Source organism: Naumovozyma dairenensis, chromosome 7 (assembly GCF_000227115.2).
Source record: "Naumovozyma dairenensis CBS 421 chromosome 7, complete genome".
Classification (NCBI taxonomy): domain Eukaryota; kingdom Fungi; phylum Ascomycota; class Saccharomycetes; order Saccharomycetales; family Saccharomycetaceae; genus Naumovozyma; species Naumovozyma dairenensis.
In genome coordinates this window covers 377,866-398,823 of record NC_016485.2, presented here as the reverse complement: position 1 = coordinate 398,823, position 20,958 = coordinate 377,866, and the positions used below count along the sequence as shown (strand labels likewise).

The following is a 20,958-nucleotide window of genomic DNA, read 5'->3' as shown; positions in this document are numbered from 1 at the left end:
AAATTTGAGTTGGTATCTTTTTAATATGGAACCTTTTTCAGTTAGAAAACTCATGTTTCGAGAAATTACTTGAAACGCAAGTATGCTCTCCCTTGATATATAAATAAATAGTAGGATGACATCTTGTTAAAAGGTCGCTCCACTCGAAGATTTACGAAGGATTTATGCTCTGACTTAGAGATTCTATGGGAATTACAAAGCTCTGCTAGACTTAAGGAGACGATCGACATTCATAAATGCTGTTATTACTTTCTTCCTGCTTAGAAGTACTCTTACCTTTTGAATTTAACCTTTTTTCCTTGCTTAAAAGTGTATGCTTAAAGTTCAAAAACCTTTAGTTTGGGAATCTTCAAGATTTGCATGCGTTCGCGCAGTGCCTATGGAACGAAATCTGGCCAAGAAACGGTTTTACTAGGGACTTTTGGAGGGAGGACTTTCTTTGTAAAGCCGCCACGCGTCAAACTACAGCATATCACTTTGCGTTATCCTATAACTGTTATACAGAGAAATAGAGATTGATACAACCTTTGTATTTCAAAGACTTTCCCCATTAATAGAGGCTCGTAATCTGCTGTTTCTTCGCGACCAATCGTACAGTAGAGCACAGTAATGCACTCTGTGAAATAACCACTTACGTTTACGCTACGTAGGTTACATACGTACATAGAGACGCACGTCCGACGGCCTTACAGTCCGAAGGTTTGTGCGTCTGTATGTGAGGAAAGTATGTATACATCGGGTGGATGAAGACTGGAGAAGAATCAGTAGGAGATCTGTTTTATTTATGCATGTAGACATGGATGGACCTTCGATAGCAAAGGGTTCAGTGCAAGGTGGTGCGACCATGGACCTCCAAGATTCTCAGCCAGTCACAGTAATTCAATCCATGAATCCTATCCTGAGTCCTTTATTCCTCATGGTGAAATTATCATTATGTGAAACTGTTCTGATAACCATTAGTATCTATGTAATGAAATTTAGATATAGAATCAATTGTATAAGGTGAAGAATAGATGGGATTCCAAACTTCTTGAAGCACAGATTATAACATAAGATACGAGACTCTTAGCAAATGTATGGTATGATTCCGTTGTCTCCATCATTATACTCACAGGTGTATGACACTTTCCCTGGCACTTTAGTTACTTTTTCTTCCCAGCATATGTGTAGATAGTTCAAGTCATCTGGTGTAATTCAATGGGCCAACAAAAACTAACGTAGATCCTTCTACCATAGGTATATAAGTAATCATGATTACAGAATAGGACCAAGTGAATAGCTTCTAGAAGAATAAGCTAGTAAGTCAATAAATTCCTGAAGATCATTTAACTTTCGTTGATGCCTTGCCTGCATGAAGCAAAAAATTAGAAACACTAACAGTCTAACACTCTTCCTATTGTCAACTGATATGGTCTCCACAAGACACTTGTACAATTTACTAGAGTCATTAATGGAAAACACTCAAAAACACCCCACGTGTAGAGATGGCCGGTCAAAAGTGTAGACGTGACAGCACTGAACAACTCGTAATGATAATCACATAAAGTTGTATGATATGCAACTTAATTCAACAAAAGGAATTTAAAACTCACATACGTTATACAGCTACAAACATGTATGGTAAACATACCTTTGAAGTTGGCATGTTCTTCATAGTTGTTAGTTTATATTACTGACTGCGACACACTAACTCGTGACGGAAAACATTCAAGATAATAATGAAATAGAGCATAGCAGTTTGTGGCACTTGGATGTGAGGATAAGATTCTTCAACAAAATCGATATCTTACCCCAATCCTTTGTTTAATAAAAGCTAATCCTCAGCTTACGACGATATAATAGTAATTTTGCTTAGAGTATCGGTCGAAAAGGTAGCAGAAGTTGGAATTGAAAGTAGTATGTGATGGAATGATGCTGGTGTCCAAAGTTTCTGCATTTGACTACTTACAATTACTATTATGGAGGGTACGAACTACACTTTAGATAAGATATTGTTTAGTTTGATAGCCTACTGATGGAGTGTTGCCAGCATTACGTTGACCTTGATGGTAAAGTTTCAAGGACATCTAACATGAGGAGTTTTGGTACGACGATTAACAACGTTGGAGTTAAGTTTGTATGTTAGATGATTCATGTTGCGGGTAGCTTTGAAAAGACCATACCGCAGATGATGAAACTTCGTATCTGATCTGCTATTCTAGGCAGACATATGAACCAGGATGACCTGCTAGCAACGAAGCATGATGTAGGGGCAGCAGTGTTTGACAGATAATACTCTATGGTTATGACTAATCTCGAGTCGAAAGGTATTTTAGTAAAATAATATAGTTGGCCACAAGAAATGATCTTTAATGACCTTAACTAACTCCTGTGGAGGCAAACTTACCGTTTTGAAGATCCGAATAGATAATTTGCCTTTTACTTTCTTTACGTAATGTAGTGATAAGTTGCCGGTCCAAAATGATTCTGAATATTGGCCCTTTGATGGACTAAGTATTTATGATATAACTTCTTGTTAGGGTGCGCACATGTTTGTTCTTGGCTTAACGTAGTTAATTTCGAAATTATACCCTACTGTAGCATCCCACCATCTATCTGATCTTAACTCGAATTTCTTCTCTGAAAACACATGCTTGTACGGTACAGTTACAGCTCTTAATGCCCCCTCCCCCCCCCCATGTCTTCTTGTACCCGGTGCAGTTGAGGTCTCCCAGCTTTCAGAATAACCTGGCAGATAATCAACATTAACTGTTCGTTGGGATACGTACTGCATATCTGGGCTCCTTGCTAGCAAAGCAAGGGCAAGCTTCAACCGGTTGTTTGTAAAGAAATACACAACAATTGACAAGTTGCACACAATTATGGGTAACAGAATCAGGTTGTAGCAATAAGCTCAGTAAGTAACACTTGATGGCATGGTATAAATAGATATGTACTAAAACGAGTGTTGTTGTTGTAGCAGTTTAATATATGCCAGAAAGTACTCTATACCTCCAAAACTACTACAGTCACGGGATCTGTTGTTACCTTTAAATTTGTAATTATGCAATCAGAATACGTACGCATGTATTGAATAAAAAAGAATACGTTGCCTTATTTCAATGACATGCCAAAGTAGTATTGGTGTGTACTGGCATGGATAAGAACTTCTTCAGCCTTTTCGTCTAGATATATATCTCAAAGTACCACTATTGAATTCGAGCAGATAGTCTATCTTTTCTCATCATGGCTGTCGTATTAAATAAAAGAAACATTAGAGTATTGATCACTACATGTGTTCTTATAGTCATTGGTGTCTTTGTATTCCAAAATGCGAATGCTTCCACTTACACATCTTCTAAAGCTTTGAAATCAACTATCACTGATACTAATTCCATCGTACAAGCTCATGGTGAAGATGAAAACATTCCTGCTTTGAAAAATGTGGACAATAGTCCGGTATCAACTGAAATCACCTCTGAAGAAGACAGTAAGATCAATGCTGATTCCTCAATAGTTCAGGCTGAAGCGGAGGTTCCATTTGATGTTGCTAAGGAATATACTTCCATCTTACAAAGGGGTCCAATGGTCATCTTTAGTAAGACATTTTGTCCATACAGTAAAGCCTTGAAAGAATTGTTATCGACAAACTTCCAAATTAATCCTCAACCTATTGTTATTGAATTAGATAAACATGAGCATGGTGAGGAATTACAAGCATATATCAAAGAACAAACTGGTAGAGGAACTGTACCAAATTTAATAATTAATGGGAACTCAAAAGGTGGTAGTGATGATATGAAGAAATTATTTGATGAGAACGTGTTATTGGATTCATTGAATGAATGGAGTAATGGTGCCTATGAAGTTCAAGCAACTGAAACCGCATCTAACAAGGATGCCACTTCTGTTTAATAAAATTAGAAGTTATGTCTACAGAAAATATAAATATATATATATATATATGCACGCCGAAGTTAGGTAAATGCGTATAATGAATTTTGAGTTTGATTTTATCTAAACCTCTTGCCGTCAAAAAAGAAGACCGATTAGAATGTTGCGTAATAAGTTTGCAGATATTTATGTATTAACCACGGGTGAAGTAGCATCTTGATGGGTGTCTTTCAAGAATATATATCTATCTTTAATATATTGACACATTGAAACCCAATCTTGTGGTTTCTCCTGTAATTCCTCATCTAAATAGCTAAAATGAATACCTTTATCACAAATAACATCTTTAATAATTTTGAAATTTTCATATTCAATATCATATTTCTTGACAATCTTAGGATCAGAAAATGACCTAAAATGCTTACCTGTTTCATCTATCAGAGCTGAATCTTCCCATAATTTTAATGGATCAAATTTAGGTAGATTAGAATGTAGGAACATGATATCAATTTCTCCATATTTGGTTGTATCCTTATTGAAAAACTCATCATAAAATTTTTGTACAGCATATTCAGCATCATATTTAATATCCTTCACATTCGAATATCTCTTCTTGATTTCCCTTTGAGCAATTTGATAATGTTCATAATCTTGAATGAAATCATGTTGTGCCATAGCAACCCCTTGGAATCTATCCTTGGTATGATAACCATCTGCACCGACTTTCGTTCTCACTTGATAAAATGGTAATCGATAAAACGTCGCTGCAGCAATAAATGTTTCCTTATCACCTTCACCATGAGCATTTTGAGAAAAAATTGGATAATACCAATTTGGTCCATTAACATTATAATACAAAGCCAATAATACAGTTGGTAAATGTTTAGATTTATTAATCATCAATTGACCGGATTCCGTGGAATCATCAGGCATAGTACCTTCAAAATCATGGAATGGGATCTTTGTAAAATCAAAATTGTCATCAGAGTAAACTTTCGTGGGAGTAATATCATCAATATCATTACGAACTCTTTTCAAAACATTGACGTAGATATCTGCCAATTTATAATATATTGGTTGTGTGGTTCTTCTCCAGAAATCAGGCCACATAACTAACCCAGTGGAATTATAAGGTTCATGCTTAAAGATTTTATCCAAACTTTTAATAGGGAAATTATCAGCATCTAGCAATAACAAATTTTCAAAACTGGATGCAATGATAGCTAAGGATTTGAATTGGTACCCTTTAAAATCGAACTTCTCAATCATTTCTTGAGGTAAAATGTTTGACATATAAATACATTTCGCGGACAATTCAGATAACATTTCTGATTTACAGAATGTTTCTTCTTTTACGGTATCAATTGGCGGTATGAAAATTTCCACAGGTAATGTAGTGCCTTGATTCCTCAAAGTTTTCAAGACTAAATATGCCATGAATGTGAATTTACCACCACCGACCATGACAATCCCATCATTATTATATGTACCCTTTGGCAGGACTAATTTATTTACATGTTCGACAAAGTTATGATGTGATGTGGATAAGTTGGTGAATTCCTCGGGTGACACCTCTAGACAATTCAATAGGTTTTGCATCGATAATTTTTCCCAATCTTTATATGAGTCAGGACGTGATGCGATGCCCTGATCAAGTTTACATTTAGATGAATAATTTCTTGCCGTTTTACCTGATGGAGAGTAATCAATAATATTTTGGAATACCACGTTATAGAAGTCTTCCACCGTATTCTTTTTAATGGAAGGGATGTCTTCCTTATTCTCTCCGGATACGAGATGTTGGAATTCCTTTTGAGTGTCATCATTTACATTGGAATTTGATTGAATTGGAAGTTTATTGATGTAACCTTGCAGATATTCTTTATATTCTTGCACAGAGATTGAGCTATTAGTTGAATATTCACTAGGTATCCAAATACAGAAGAAACATAGTAAACATAATATCGTTGTTATCTTCAGAAGTCTAGCGAATTTCCTTGTGAAAAACATTTGAATGTAAGGAAAGAATATGAACTATTGAAACCACTCAGATCCTCGGTTTAATATAATACAGTAGAATAAATGATAATGAACTGTTCTTCTTTTCAGTGATATTATGATAACTGAACGCTAACATGTATACACTTTCTCCACTCAACTTCACAAATAAAGCTGCTATGGACTTTGCTGTATAATAAACCTTTGCAAAAAGACATTGCCAAAGACAATACAAAAGACAACTTGAAATCAAAGAAACGCGTGTGTATGGGAACGCGTAAACATTTTTCGAAAAATCAGAGACGCGTCAGGGTAATTTTTGTAGTACAGGGCTTGGTGGTTTAACCCTTAATAATAATTAGGGCTGCGATTAGGGCTACAATATCTGGGCCTCACACACACCTAGGTCATGCTGGCCCTTTTGAAATACAAAACCCTGTTCAAGCCCTACTTCTACGCATACCGTCACTGGACAATTTTAAGGATAAAGTAAGTTACAAAGCCTCATTCCTTCAGGCGGAGCTACCTGGTCTATTATCTTCAAGAATCGTAGATGAGGAATGGGGAATTGATAACTATATATATATATATACATATGGATATACACGTTGTTATCTAAACTGATCAATGTATAAACAGTAATTTTGATTTTATAATCCTCATATTTCACACATCAACCTATAATCTGGAAACTTTAACGATGTCTGCTCAAGAATACTACGCTGGTGCAGGTGGATCAAACCAACATGTATGTACATCTTTCTATGTTCAATAGAAATACTACATTGACATATTTACTAACAATTCTGTACAATTCTATATATATTGTTATATCCAGTACTCAAAACCGCAAGCATCACAGAAGAATTCGAATAAAACTGGAACAAGAGGTTACAACGAACAAGCCCCACCACAATATTATCAAAGTCAGCAACAATATTACCAACAACAACATCCAAATCAACAATACTATCAACAATCGCAACCGCAACAGTACCAACAACCACCATATCAACAACAACCACAGGCTCATCATCCACAACAACCCATATATGTACAACAACAACCCCCTCAAAGAGGCAATGACGATTGTTTAACAGCTTGTTTAGGTGCTCTATGTCTATGTTTTACATTAAACCTAATATTCTGAGAAAGGAAGAAAAAAATAAATAAAAATGTAGTTCACATACATACTTCTATATATTCAATCCAATGCATAATTATTAATATAAACCACAAATCTCTCGCTGCATTATCGAGTATAAAGAGATATCAAAACACACGCATCTTTATTTTAGTAATATCTTTAAATTTCTCTATAAAAAATTATACTCATAGAAGATAAGGCAAAAGAAATCCTCTTGTTATTTATGTTAACTGGTAAACTGTTGGATAAATGCAATTTCCTCCGTAGAAAGATTTAAAGTTTGAAGGTCATTCGAGTATTTCATCAAAAAATTATAAATATCTTGAGCAAATATATTCACATCAACATTCTCTGATAAGCCACTAATAATATTCTTTAATGTTGTATGACTTGCTCTTATACGTTCATCTGTCATATTCAATATTCTTATGAAACCCATATACGTCTCACTCTTTTCTTCAATAGATTCTAACGACTTAACAGAATCACACCATTTATTCCAATTAGAATCATTAGCAAAATCATCTCTACTAAATACCTCGGGATATTTAACCCCCATTTGTCCTATGGTAATGGCAAGATTCTCAATAATGGAACTATCAAGAACTCTAGTCTTAGTCACAAATAAATCTAACACTATCCTCGACATATCAAGGACATAATCACCAAACAAATTCAATCTGGTACTCATTAAACCTAAACACCATATAGCATTCATAACCGCAGAAACACCATCTGTATCATCATTATGCATAATCTCTGTCCCTATGAATTTCAATATTTGGGATAAAATTTCTTTATTTTGTTCATTAACATTAAAGTAAAAATTCAACTTATCAGCAAAAAAATAAACCATATCACCCCACAAAGCATATGCACTTTGTCTAACTTCATGAACTGAGTCTTGTAAACATACAACAACAATTTGTAATATTGGAATGCTATCAGTAGAATTCGTAAACATCAATGACCCACATAAAGGACCAAGACCTTGTAATAATCCATCAATTAAATCCAAGGAGGTAATAATAAAGTCCTTCTCAGGGACAACAATCCTTGGATCATCATGTGACTTCTTCTCTAATTCAATACAATGGCATAATATTCTAAATGCTCTTTCATAAACATCTGGCGCCATGGGCAAAAATTTCTCACCAACAGATGATGCAACACAAGATAAACATTCTAATAATGGCCATAGTTCTCTATCTTGATCTGGTAATGAACTCCATTTATTTATCAAAGGCGGCAAGATCACATTCATCCCTTCATCATCTAATTCCACCTTTTCAGCAAATCTACCCACTGCGTCATATAATATAATTAAATTCTTCTTCTTATAAAATTGGAAACATCGTTGGAAACTTTGTAGAAGATCTGTATACAATAGAGTNNTTTCAATTAATTCAGAATCACAATTTTCAATAAAAGTAGCTACACTACTAATGGCAGATTTTTGAACCACTTTCTTCTTATCCACAAGCGTCTCCAATATTGGTTCCAAAATGGGTAATAAGAATTCTGTATGATCTTGTAAAACCCAACTAGAAAATCTACTTAATGTCCAACAGGTAATTTTCCGTACTGGCGCCCATTGATCCTTTAATTGTTCTACTAAAAATGGTAACAATACGGGTAATTGATCATTGAAATATTTCATACCACCTTCAGCCATAGCACCAAGTGCTAACACGGTGGCTTCTCGAATGTACCACATTTCAGATGTTAAATGTTCCCGTAAGAATGGGAATGCAATATCCATCACATCTCTTGGTAGAATAGTAGTCATCGCATCTAAAGTGGACGCAGAGCATTTTCTTAAGTTCCATTGACTCTCTACATCATCGTCATCTGTGTCTTCATCACCTGCATCTTCATCATCAGTAAAGTCCTCTTCTGTATCGTCTCTTTTCTTAACAATTCTTGGAGCAATTGGTTTAATATCTTCATCTTTATCTTCTAGAATGGTATCATCCAAATCATTCGAACTTTCTAAAATAGCAATGGCATCCTTATTGTAAACCATCTTCGTCAACAAAACTGGTACAATTTCAGCCACAAATGGTTGTAAAATATGGCTTGGAATATTAGAATTACAAACAAATCCATGTAAAAATTCACATGCTTCAATTCCGACTTTTTCATCATTAACAGTCCCAATCAAATGTAACATGAATTGAATAATACCATTCAAATGGTTAACTAATTTATCTGGTCTAAAATCTAAAAGATACCCTAACGCAATACAAAGTTGAATCCTAATTTGATTATTTTCATTAGATTGTGCTAATTGGAAAACTACATTCAAAAAATCATCAATCTTGACAATAAAACTTTGACATTGTAACGGGATGATACAATTAATACATTTGATAACCTCTGCTCTAACTAAATCATCCAAATTATCATCTTTAATGAAATTCATAAAATTATCCACTAACATATCAATTGGTTTAATTACATTACCATTGTTGTCGGGACTTGTAGACCATTCCAATTGGAAAAATTGAGCACTATCCTCCATAATTTTAGAAAGTGCCTTAGTACTACCTAAATTACCTTGTGATGATAACTCTAATAATTGACTTATAATTTGTAACCCGGTGAAATCATTCCTATGTTGTCTATAATAAGTGGAAAATAAAGTAGTAATAACAATACCGGTAACATTCGAAACCAAAGAGTTACCATTACTGTGGACTAAGCCAGCAACGATATGTCCCTTGACGTAACCTAGATCCATTCTTTTCAAGATCCCTTCATTTTCATCATCTAATATAGTATTCTTCAATAATAAACCCGCGGTAGCTCTATAATTTGCCAATTCATTCATGGGGAAATGTGAACGTAACGTATTATCCGTCTCACCTTCAATTAGGATGTAACATAGATAATTGAAGAATTCTGGCTGTAATTGTAACGATTTCAATGATTCCATCGCATCGGTACGTTGTATCGCATCGGGTGACATGGAATTCCTTAAATAGGATCCTAATTGAACCAGAGAAGCTTCATCTGGTACCCATTGTGCTGCCACTGACATTATTGTGTTTATAGGATTATAAGAAGAGACATTCAATGTGTATTACCTCATGTACGTATTTAATAAAAATCACCTATATTAAATTGAATAGTTACAACTTTTATTTTGTCTCATCGATAACTTCTTGATTATTTTTTTTTTTAATTAATTTTTTTTTTCGCAATGGGGAAGTTTCGAAACAAGTTTATATGGATGGTTACAAAATAGTTATCTAAAAGAACTTTTCAAAGAAGTGCCTAAAAAATGACCGGAATAATATGTTGACTGTATAATATTAATATGACTATGAGGGAATATATTTCTTTTTTATATATTAAATAAATTATATCTAACTTTGGATAATTTTGTCCAATTGTTGCAGAAGATCATCCATCTTATTGAATAATGGGTTATATAGATTTTTGATGATTTCATGTGGTTCACTATCATCAATAGCCAATGCTTTTTCAACTATATCCTGCCGGTTAGTGTTCAGATCAAGCTTTTCCTTTGCCATGGAGAAAGTACTATTTATACTTGTTGTAGATTGAGCCTTCTGTGAATCCATAAATATTCCTTCTGATGTTGAAGAGACTAACGATGATTTAGAGTTTTGTTCACATATATCAGCGTCTAGCATTGCCTCAGCATGATCATTGTCTATGTCAGAGGATGTCAAAGAGGCTGCATCTATATCTGCTTCTGACTTATTTTCTCCATCACCCTCTATCAGTGTTTTCTCGATAGAATTAGTATCTATTCCATCCTCATTTTTAACAAATTTAGATATATCTTGAACCGCTCGAAGGGTTGGGATTACAGCTGCACTTGATGGTTTAGAAAATTCTCCACTTGGCATGTTAGGTGAATCCTCCGTTCTTTCTGACGAAGATGGCGAAAACTCGCCAATACTAGATATCGAATAGTCGGACGTAGAGTTTTGAATTTTATCTGTAGCACTAGCTGTAGATCCAAATGGTAAAACTGGAGCTTCAAATATCTTCTTAAGATCATCTTTACTTTCGGGCTTTCCATCCTGTTTATCTTGGTCAGTTAAACCTGCATGAATATCCTCTGTCAGACTTAACTTCTCAGTTGATTCAATATCTTCATCACTATTATTTTCTGCAAAGGCACTCGGTATTCTTTTAACTTCTTCTACAGGTTGTCTTGTTTTCTTTATATTAAGTGGTGACGCATTTCCTGTTGTAAAGGAAACGTCACTAACAGTATCACTGATATCATCATTGAAATCAAGTCTTTCCTGAGAAAACTCATCATGATGTGTGACACCGCTCAGTTCTTCATTTATCTCATTCTCTGTATTATGCTCTTCAATAAATCGATCAGCATAACTTATCACGTCGTTAAAACTAACTGATTTGTTTCCCTTTTTATAAGCTTTTAAAATACTTAATGCGTCTTTGTTCACTTCTCTGGAACTTTCTGACAATTTAGTATCCTTCTTCTCCAATTCGGGGTCTTTGTTAAGATGTTCATTGGGACTCTCTTTGACAGTAAGTGTGTCAGCAGCAACAACATTATCAGAAGTGGTGAGATCAAGAGATCGAGATGACATATTTTCATTTTTCCAACAATTCAATCTAGCTAATCTTTCTGGGAAAGTTTCCAAGATTTCAGCAGGAGCAAACCCGATCTTACCATCATTACATCTCTTGATTAACCACCAATATGAATCCTGATCATTCAAAAGTATACATGCTTCATCTTGTTCTAATTGACAATGAGATGAGTCCGGTCCCTTGAACGCATACAAAGCGTATAATTTTTCTGGATCTAATTCCTGCGGGGGCGGTAACGGTTGGTATTCCTCTTCCATGCCTTCTTCATCACTTTCATTTTCTTCGTCTTCATCTGCGGATAAAGCGAGTTCCAAATCTTTATAGACATCATCATCATCATTATCATGAAGAGTCTCATGTAGTTGACTATGAGTACGTTCTAAATCGTTGGTATACTGTTCGGGGTGTAATTCATCATCTGTATTATTATCCGATAAGGAAGAATTTAGTTTATGTAATCGCTGTTCTAAATTATCTTCGAAGTCAGAATCTGAATAGTCATAATCATTCCTGTTATTATCTTCGTCAGAATCACTTTCTTCTCTATCAATATTGCTTGTTTCAATATGTTCCTCCTCTATTTTATCTTCTTCTTCCATAATTGGATCGTATCCTGCCGGTTGATGGCTTTCATTAACATTCGTGGTTTCCTTATCTTCTTTAATATTTGCTTGCATCGAATAACGACTAGACGATGTACTTAATATGCTACTTCTCTGCAACTTAGAAGGTGAGATATCTGATGAAGCAGTTGGCGTTAAAACGACACTTCCAGCAGCACTGCTGCTATCATCATCACTAGATTTAATGAAACGACTTTCAGGCTTTGTCTTTAGCACATCTGAATAATTTTCCACTAAAGTCGGATCATGCAATAGTTTATCTTGAGCTTCATCAATTCTGTTATTGCTGGTATCATTCAAGAAACTCATATCTAATATGGGAGGTATCCTTATTACATTGGAGGAAGCAGCGATAGATTTTGATTTTATTCCATCATAGCTCATTGTTTTTCTCTTTTTATACCGATGTTCTATTTCGTAAAGAATGTTGTTCCAGAATGATGATGACTAACTTTTTTTGATTTAGTTTTTCTATCAAATATCATAAATTATTCTTGGCAAGAACAACGATCAGTCGATGCCTTTTTGTTACCTGAATCGAACTTCAAACTGATCAAGAATGTTGCCGCTAGATCTAAAATCAAGATTCTATAGAGATTGACTGTTGATTTTTTCTTCTAGAAGTGGTATTTTTCGCTCTCTTGCCGTTGTTACCCAGCGCTTCGGTAACATTTTAATTTTATACGTATGTAAACTATAATAAGCTTCTAAGAAGAAGATGGTGAATAAGCAAGCCATTTTTGTACCAGCAAGAACGAGGTGAAAGGAGAAGGTAATTAACTCTTTTCATATGCAATTTATATATTCAAATTTTACTCAAATCATATAATTATTATTTTTTGTTTGGGTGCTTTCGTGTTCAAGCGAGGTTGTTTTTTTACCTGTACCTTGTCTGCCAATGATACGCTGGGCGAGAAAGTCCTTCACTATATCCGTTTGTATACATTGATTCAGGCGCTTTGCCAACTTTCTTACCATTAATAACTTCCCTTACACGTTCCTCTACAGCTTGAACGAAGTGTTCTTTCAAATGACTCAATTCTCTCTCATACTCTGTCGCTTGCTTTTCTAAGATTTTTTCAATGTTGACTAATTCACTCTCATATGCCAGAAGATTCCTTTCAAATCTTTCCAATTGTAATGACTTTCTTGCAGTTCTAATTTGAATATCTTGTAAAAGTTCAAATGTGGAAGGTCTAGTCTTTAAATCCACATCAATCATAGAATGAATGATCGCATTTAATCCATTGGAATAATATTCAGGAATCTTATCTACCTTACCAGTTTTAATTTTATTTTGTAAATCTAAAAATGTTTTAGCTTGGAAAGGTGGATGTAACGAACACATTTCATATACGACACAACCTAATGACCATATATCACTTAATGGAGAATAGGGTTGATCCATTAATACCTCTGGAGACATATAATATGGTGTGCCAACATATGTCGTGGCAAATTGAATACTTGTCTCTAATGATTTTGCAAGACCGAAATCTCCTAACTTAACCACAACTTGGCTATAATCCACTTTCATATTGTTTCCACGTCCACTTGCGTTTGGTATATTATTTTCCAAATGAAGGTCATTATCATCTTTATTTTTTTGCTGATCATTATCATCATTATTATCATCATTATTATTTTCATTACTAAGGAAAATATTGCCCGGTTTCAAATCTCTATGAATAACAATATTTTTACCCTTAGTTGGTGGTTTCATTCTATCATATATCGTTATAAGTGGACTTAATTCCACACCATAATGACACTTATGTAATGCCATTAGTAACTGAGCTAAGATCCCCCATATTATCTTTTCAGGAATATACTTATTCCTTGACTTGTACGATTTAATCATTAACGCTAAATCGCCACGAGAACAATATTCCATATATAGATAAAGGACTTTTTCAGAATCATTGAAATCCCAATTATAAAAATCCACAATATTTTCAAATTTCAACTGCGATAAAATTTTACATTCTGATATTAATTGTTGTCTCTCCTTCGAATTCATATGACCATATTTAATTTCTTTTCTAACCATTAATTTCTTCGTCGGAATATGGATCACTTTACGGACTGAACCAAAGGATCCTCTTCCAATTTCTTCAAGGACTTGATACTCTTGATTATGGACTTGACGGTGGTACATGCTTCTTTAATAAAAAATCCTCCCCCAATCGTCATGAAACCTGAGATTCACACAATGCTAGTGTCGCTTTCCATTTATTATACACGAATCAGTAACTATAATAATATTTAATAAAATCCTCAAATCATATTTTGACTATTTTGAACACGCTTGGCGGATAAATTTTTCAAAATTACCTGCTTCGGAAACGTAAACAAAGCGAGGAACATACATATTCTTTTTGTCAAGTAATTAAGTTGCAGAGTAATGAATGTGTTAAAGCATAGAAGTATTGGATTTAAAACAGTCTTAATAAATAAATAAACAAAAAAACAATAAGAATATATAAATAAATAAATAAATAAATAAATATCTGAACAATTACTGAAGTTTTTTTGATTCTAATATCAAACAGAAAATGACGACCCGGAGTATTTTTGTAAAATGATAGGTTGACTTGCAGGGTTTTCTTTGGATTTGATTGAAATGGACATGGTTGTATTCTCATTAGTACTGGTACTTTTATTATCATCACTTGAACCCGTGAAACTACCCCTTTTATTTTTATCAAACAAACTAGAAATCTGTTTTTCACTTAAATTATAAGTTTCTTTACCATAGATGGAAATTATAATTGAAACAACAAAGGTAACACCTCCAAGTAAGATAAATGTCCCCCATTTCAAATATTCCATCATTAAGGGTGCTAACAAAGTCAAAATACAGTTTAATAACCACCCAGCTGAAATACAGAACGCCATTCCTTTTGGTCTTGATTTCAATTCAAAAATCTCACTTGTAAAAATTGTTGGCATACAAGATAACGTCAAAGCAAAAATGACAACGAAAAGGAGGCAAAGCCCCAAGATCCAAAGCCCCGGTTTACCTTCAATAAACCAAACAATGGACTTATTACCATCAATAGGTTTAACACTATGACCAAATACGGCCATTATAACACCTATAGCAATCATTATCAAACTTAAAGGGAAAGCACCAAATAAGGTACTTATTTTCCTCTTGACATGATCCATATACATAATTGGGAAAAGACTTAACCCAGTGTTAATAAAATATGGAATGGAAGCACAAACAAATTTTTCCTCACCTTTCAAACCAATCATTTCACAAATATAGGTGATGTAAAACAACAAAATGTTGATACCACTAAATTGAACTAACAATTGTAAAATAGTTCCGAAAAGAGTTTGTTTCCAATAAGGCTTCTTGAAAAGGTCCATGTATTTCAAATCATTTGAACCATCACCATAAATACCAGCTAAATCGATTTTATGTAAAAGATCAATATGATTAACTTCATTATGTCTTGAATTGTAACTTGTTGCAACATTATTTTGAATTATTTGAGCTTTGGTATAGTCCCCATGTAAAGTTAACCATTGTGGAGTTTCAGGTAACCAGAAAGTAAGACCAAAAAACAATAATACTGGTAAAATTTCGAACCCCCAAGCAGCTCTAAATGAAACATCATTTCCAAGTTCATTTAATCCAACACAAAGATAATGAATAATAAGAGTAGATAGTGTGCAGGCTAATTGAGTATACCCCATAACCCTACCCTTTTTCTTTGCTGGATATAATTCACTAATATAAGCAGGAATTAAAATTGAAAAAATTCCAATAGTAATACCTTTAATAAATCTTGATGCTGCAATCATCCAAATATTGTAAACAAAAATCCCAACAATTGAGCCAATAAACCATAAAATGGAGCCAAGATGGAATAAAGTGACTCTGCCACACTTTGCTACTATCAAAGTATAGATAATACAACCGAAAAGACCACCGAAGGTTGAAGAGGCCATTAAAATACCTTGTTGAAAAGGTGAAGGATTATTAAAATATTGATTAAAATATTCACTAGTTAAAAAGACAGCTAATGATGTAATTTCCATACCCAATATAAATCCTGCAATGGACATAATAAAGGAAACCAATCCTAAATGACAAATTTTTTTATCAGACATTTTTAACTTTTCTTGAGATATTGTAACACTTTTATTCTTATTCGTATTCTTATTCGTCTGCTTTTAAGTAATAAGCGAACTTTACTTTTTGTGAATGGGAATTGACAAAAAAACCGTTTGTTCCAATGAACACACGAGGAAAGGGTACTGAAAAAGTATTGAAGACTAGAAAGAATTTCTAACTTGAGCAAAGGCTCTTTATAAATCCCATATATCTTTTTTCAAAGAAAAAGAGAAGAAAGCGTGTTTCCTCCAGAAATATAAGTAAACGTTGAAAAATTTCACCCTGCTACCTTTTGGAATTTTATTGTTACACTTATTTTTAAAAAAACCCATTCTTCTTGGTATATTCCTCGATGAAGTGACAAAGTGACACGATAATTTTTTCCTGTGACACTTAACTGTATAGTATCCATGGTTAACTTGAAGGATACTTTTTACCCAATACCGGGTAACCCCAACTAGGTGTGAATAATTTTGATGCTTTTAGGCGTTTTTGCCTCAATAACTATAATGGGAAATTTATAGCTATGAGAAACAAGTAGGAAACCAATCGGAAGCCTAGGGGAATAATTTCTAAAGTTTCAACATGGGTTCTTTCGTACGACTTCAAAAATAAATGGTTACGACAGCAAAACATTGCCTTTAGGAATAAACAAAGCGGTACCTAGCCAATTAAGAGGATAGATAGTCCCTAAATCCTCTAGTAATGTTTTCTCTATCTCAACGTTTTCAAGTGGTCACTAATCAGGCAGTTACCGTCGGTATTTTCATTGTTGCATTCATTGTAGGGTCATCATGGTTTCATCTATATCAAAATGATGTTTTCAATTCAGCAAAATCAACAATTTCTAATATAAAACCATCCATAAACATTAGAACAAGCAGATATTATGGATCTACTAATGGTAAGGCTAAGGAAAACTTAAAAGTTTCCTTCGATTTAAGTACTGATTTATCGCCATTGTTTAATTGGAACACAAAACAAGTTTTTGTTTACTTGACAGCTTCATATAATGGTTCCTCCACTGTTAATGAAGTTACCTTTTGGGACAAGATTATTGAGGACAAGAATGATGCCGTTTTGGAACTAAATAATGAAAAATCTAAATACGCTGTTTGGGATCTAGAAAATGGTTTCTCTGGTAAGGAATTACAATTTAATTTACATTGGAATATTCAACCTTGGGTTGGTGGTTTGCTTTATGGTCAAACTAACGGAATTTATCATGTTATAATACCTGAAAAGGAGAAAAAGCCAGAAAACTCTAGCGGAGAGGAACAAGAAAATGATTCTTCAGTTGCAAAAAAGAAACTTAAGAGAGCAAGAAAGCAACAAAAGGCAAACTAATACGATTATTCGGTGTAACGTTACCTTTCCATTGATAATCTTTGACTTATCTTAACATAAAAAAACGAAAGAATGTAAACTAGTTTTTATTATTTTTCCATTCATACATACATATATACAGTATAATAACATCATCTTAAATCATGATGGTATATGAAGTACGAACTTTTTTCCTCGTAATAAGTGTTTCTGGCTTCTTTTGTCTCTTTTTTTAAGAATATAAAAATAACTTTTTCCATGATTCGAATATATGATGCAATTTTTTTTTATTTTACTGAAATTTCATTTTCTTCAATGATTGTTTTCAGAGTAGTGTACAGACTTTCATTATCTGGAATATCTTCAAACATACCATATTTCGTGATTGTATAGAGTCCCCATATACCACATAATGTACTAATTGCAAATGCAATATAGCCCTTTAATGTAAACCCTTCAGGCAATGGATCTGGTTGTCTTGGTAAGCCATCTAAATCAAACCAATCCTCATAATTCCCAGCAGCATTCCCCTCATTAGCAATATTAGCGGCGCTACAAATATCTTTATAATTATCAGTTAATGAATTTTGCCTTTGTAAAGCGAATGGATCTTCAATGAAAACCGCAGCAAGCCCCTGCTGTAAATGCCAATCTACATGACAATGGAAATACCAAACACCAGGATTATCCGCTTTAAATCTAAGTACAACATGACCGTTAGGTTCCAATACTACAGTGTCTCTAATCATTGGTATTTCAGGAATTGGCATTAATGGATTGGATTCATTATAAGGAACGGTCATTTCATCTTGTAGTTCTTCGGGGAATTGTTCATCGATATGGAAACCATTTGATTTTTGAACTATTTGGAAATTATGACCGTGTAAATGGAAAGGATGTCGACCTGTATCATAATTATTTAGAACAACTTCAATAATTTGATTCTTCTTGAAAAAGAATGGATTGACGTTCTCACCATATATACGTGGATCATCGGCCAATTTCCCTGATGTTAATATAGTAGTTAAGATTGGAATTTTCGGGTCAACAAAGCTTATGTTATTGAAAAATGCGTATTTAATACCATCACCAAGATTCCTCATTCTAACGTCTAATACAATTTGTTGATCATAATCTTTAAACACTTGATAATGATTATCATAATATGGTTCTAAGTAAAAATCATTTGTTGCTAATTTTTCAAAATCCTGTGGAATTATTGAATGTGGTTTTGAATAATCATCACCGTAAGCAACTTGATTTGTCATATTTAATGGAAGATTTGGAGGTATCGCATCTAACATCGTTTGGTCAACTATTTGCATTAGAGCGAAATTCTTGCCCGGATCGGTCTCTTTACTCTTAACTAGAACGCTCATTCTTTGTGCTGCAGCGAGATATAATACGTCTGTAATATTTGGTTTCACGTACATGCCATCGACTTCCACGATAGTGAACTGATGATCCTCTAGAGAAATATATTGCGAAACGAATAATCCCATATTAATAAATCTTAACAAATAAGTCTTGTTAGTTTCAAAATGTAAAGTTTCATTTACAGTATTATTGAAGAGAAATAAATCAGGGATTGGTTCTGCGCCCGTTGGGTTATATCTTGAAAGAAATTTATCTGTAACTTGATCGTAAGGTTTCCAATACAAATCCGATATTCCGATAACAAATTCCTTGTCATATTGGAAAGGCTGCTGTATATCATCATCATGGATAATAAGAGCAGCTCTCATACCATCACCGTATTGAGCAGAGTGATGAGCATGATACCAATATGTCCCAATCTGGTCGCCTGTGGTGAAATTATATAAATAAGTTTGACCAGGTACGATGGGACATTGAGTTACCATAGAAGGCCCATCCATTAAGTTTTGATTATCATCAAATGTAGAGTTTTGGAACATTCCATGGAAATGTAATGAGGTGACTGTATGATTATCTTGGAATCCATTGGTTAAATACAATTCAATTCTATCTCCTTTATTTACATGAATATCTGGTGGTGGCCATTTACCGTTGAACCCAATCATTTTCTTTTCATGAATACCATCTGGTTTGGCTGTTATCCATGAAGCTGTGAAATTAAACTGGCGAGTCTTTGCAAGAGTTACATTGAAGAAAGTGGATGCGAGTGTTATGAATATTAGTAGATGTGAGTGCCAATATGATAAATGCATAGTGCTTGATGTAACTTCTCTCTTCAGAGCCTATGCAAGTTTTTGAAGTTGTGAATTGTAAGCTATAGTCTGCTATGGGTAGAACCAAGTAGCTGTTAAGTGATATTGGGATTTGTATAGGTTGTCAAAATCGGGTGTAGTCATGGTTTGTAGCATCCCTTTAGATTTGGTTACATTTGAATATAGCGTTTGTGCGTCGTCAAACTTACACGCCACATACAGATAGACAATTAAATTCGGCCTTTATCCGATTTGTAATAGATAAATAAGAAGAGGGGAATATAAAATATATAGAGTTAAGAGACAAAACTGCCCCCATTCAAGAGTCATTCTCTAGACGTAATGCATAGAATTATATACTGAAACCTGGAAGCAAAATAAATTGGTACCTCCTACTATAAGTGTCCATCGTTTATATTTTACGAAGTATAAAGCAATAACACCTCTTCGATTGTAAATTGGCAAGTTTATTTCTCTTTATCCTGGATTGGACCCTAGTGGTATTCTACTGCATTTACAGGCGCCGTTCCCTCTCATTCTCACTTTTCCACGATACTCAATATCAGATATATATTTAGCCGTATTGCTTTTTGGTATGTTTCCAAAGATACAAAATAGTACATACCTTTACATACAACTCAAAACAAGTTTAAACAGTTAAAAAAAGAAACACTAAGTCATCACAATCTTGTGATACATTCATTGTAACAATTTTCTTGTAAGCACTTGAGCTCCATTCATGAATGGCAAAAAATATCGACAACTGCAGGACTCGAACCTGCGCGGGCAAAGCCCAAAAGATTTCTAATCTTTCGCCTTAACCACTCGGCCAAGTTGCCTGAATTTTTGTTTTTTTTGTAAAGGCATTGGGGACAGGCCCAGATATGACTACGTCTTAGAGAAACTGTTCTGAATATCTTGATCGTTGTTCATGTTGTTGTTGTTGTTTGAAAGGTTGGAATCTGTTTATTAAAGTACTTAATTACTTAGTTCTATGTTATTACATAAACTACTGCTGGAACGATATTCGTAGTAAGTATTACTATTAATATCCTATGGTAAATGTGT

At 34.0% G+C, this 20,958-nt stretch overlaps 8 protein-coding genes and 1 non-coding gene across 9 annotated transcripts; 2 read left to right on the top strand and 7 right to left on the bottom strand.

Annotated features, from left to right (window-relative positions):
• Positions 1-3,225: 3,225 nt before the first annotated feature.
• On the top strand, positions 3,226-3,894 carry GRX7 (glutathione-disulfide reductase GRX7; the record flags this gene model as incomplete). Its single annotated transcript, XM_003671151.2, has 1 exon — positions 3,226-3,894. One exon carries the CDS (start codon positions 3,226-3,228, stop codon positions 3,892-3,894), a length of 669 nt encoding a protein of 222 aa, XP_003671199.2.
• Positions 3,895-4,059: 165 nt separating this feature from the next.
• Positions 4,060-5,883, bottom strand: MNN2 (alpha-1,2-mannosyltransferase MNN2; the record flags this gene model as incomplete). The annotated part of the gene is made up of 1 exon (XM_003671150.2): positions 4,060-5,883. The coding sequence occupies one exon, from the start codon at positions 5,881-5,883 to the stop codon at positions 4,060-4,062; it is 1,824 nt and encodes a 607-aa protein (XP_003671198.2).
• A 1,361-nt stretch (positions 5,884-7,244) lies between these two features.
• Positions 7,245-10,061, bottom strand: KAP104 (Kap104p; the record flags this gene model as incomplete). Its single annotated transcript, XM_003671149.2, has 1 exon — positions 7,245-10,061. One exon carries the CDS (start codon positions 10,059-10,061, stop codon positions 7,245-7,247), a length of 2,817 nt encoding a protein of 938 aa, XP_003671197.2.
• Positions 10,062-10,389: 328 nt separating this feature from the next.
• Positions 10,390-12,630, bottom strand: BUD14 (protein phosphatase regulator BUD14; the record flags this gene model as incomplete). The annotated part of the gene is made up of 1 exon (XM_003671148.2): positions 10,390-12,630. One exon carries the CDS (start codon positions 12,628-12,630, stop codon positions 10,390-10,392), a length of 2,241 nt encoding a protein of 746 aa, XP_003671196.2.
• Positions 12,631-13,123: 493 nt separating this feature from the next.
• KIN3 (serine/threonine protein kinase KIN3) lies at positions 13,124-14,404 on the bottom strand (the record flags this gene model as incomplete). The annotated part of the gene is made up of 1 exon (XM_003671147.2): positions 13,124-14,404. The coding sequence occupies one exon, from the start codon at positions 14,402-14,404 to the stop codon at positions 13,124-13,126; it is 1,281 nt and encodes a 426-aa protein (XP_003671195.2).
• Positions 14,405-14,790: 386 nt separating this feature from the next.
• NDAI0G01750 (uncharacterized protein) lies at positions 14,791-16,371 on the bottom strand (the record flags this gene model as incomplete). The annotated part of the gene is made up of 1 exon (XM_003671146.2): positions 14,791-16,371. The coding sequence occupies one exon, from the start codon at positions 16,369-16,371 to the stop codon at positions 14,791-14,793; it is 1,581 nt and encodes a 526-aa protein (XP_003671194.2).
• Positions 16,372-17,080: 709 nt separating this feature from the next.
• On the top strand, positions 17,081-17,722 carry SPC3 (signal peptidase complex subunit SPC3; the record flags this gene model as incomplete). The annotated part of the gene is made up of 1 exon (XM_003671145.2): positions 17,081-17,722. The coding sequence occupies one exon, from the start codon at positions 17,081-17,083 to the stop codon at positions 17,720-17,722; it is 642 nt and encodes a 213-aa protein (XP_003671193.2).
• Positions 17,723-17,988: 266 nt separating this feature from the next.
• Positions 17,989-19,890, bottom strand: FET5 (ferroxidase FET5; the record flags this gene model as incomplete). The annotated part of the gene is made up of 1 exon (XM_003671144.2): positions 17,989-19,890. The coding sequence occupies one exon, from the start codon at positions 19,888-19,890 to the stop codon at positions 17,989-17,991; it is 1,902 nt and encodes a 633-aa protein (XP_003671192.2).
• A 757-nt stretch (positions 19,891-20,647) lies between these two features.
• Positions 20,648-20,729, bottom strand: NDAI0Ltrna8S. Its single transcript has one exon. It is a non-coding gene; the product is annotated as a tRNA-Ser (tRNA).
• Positions 20,730-20,958: the final 229 nt, after the last annotated feature.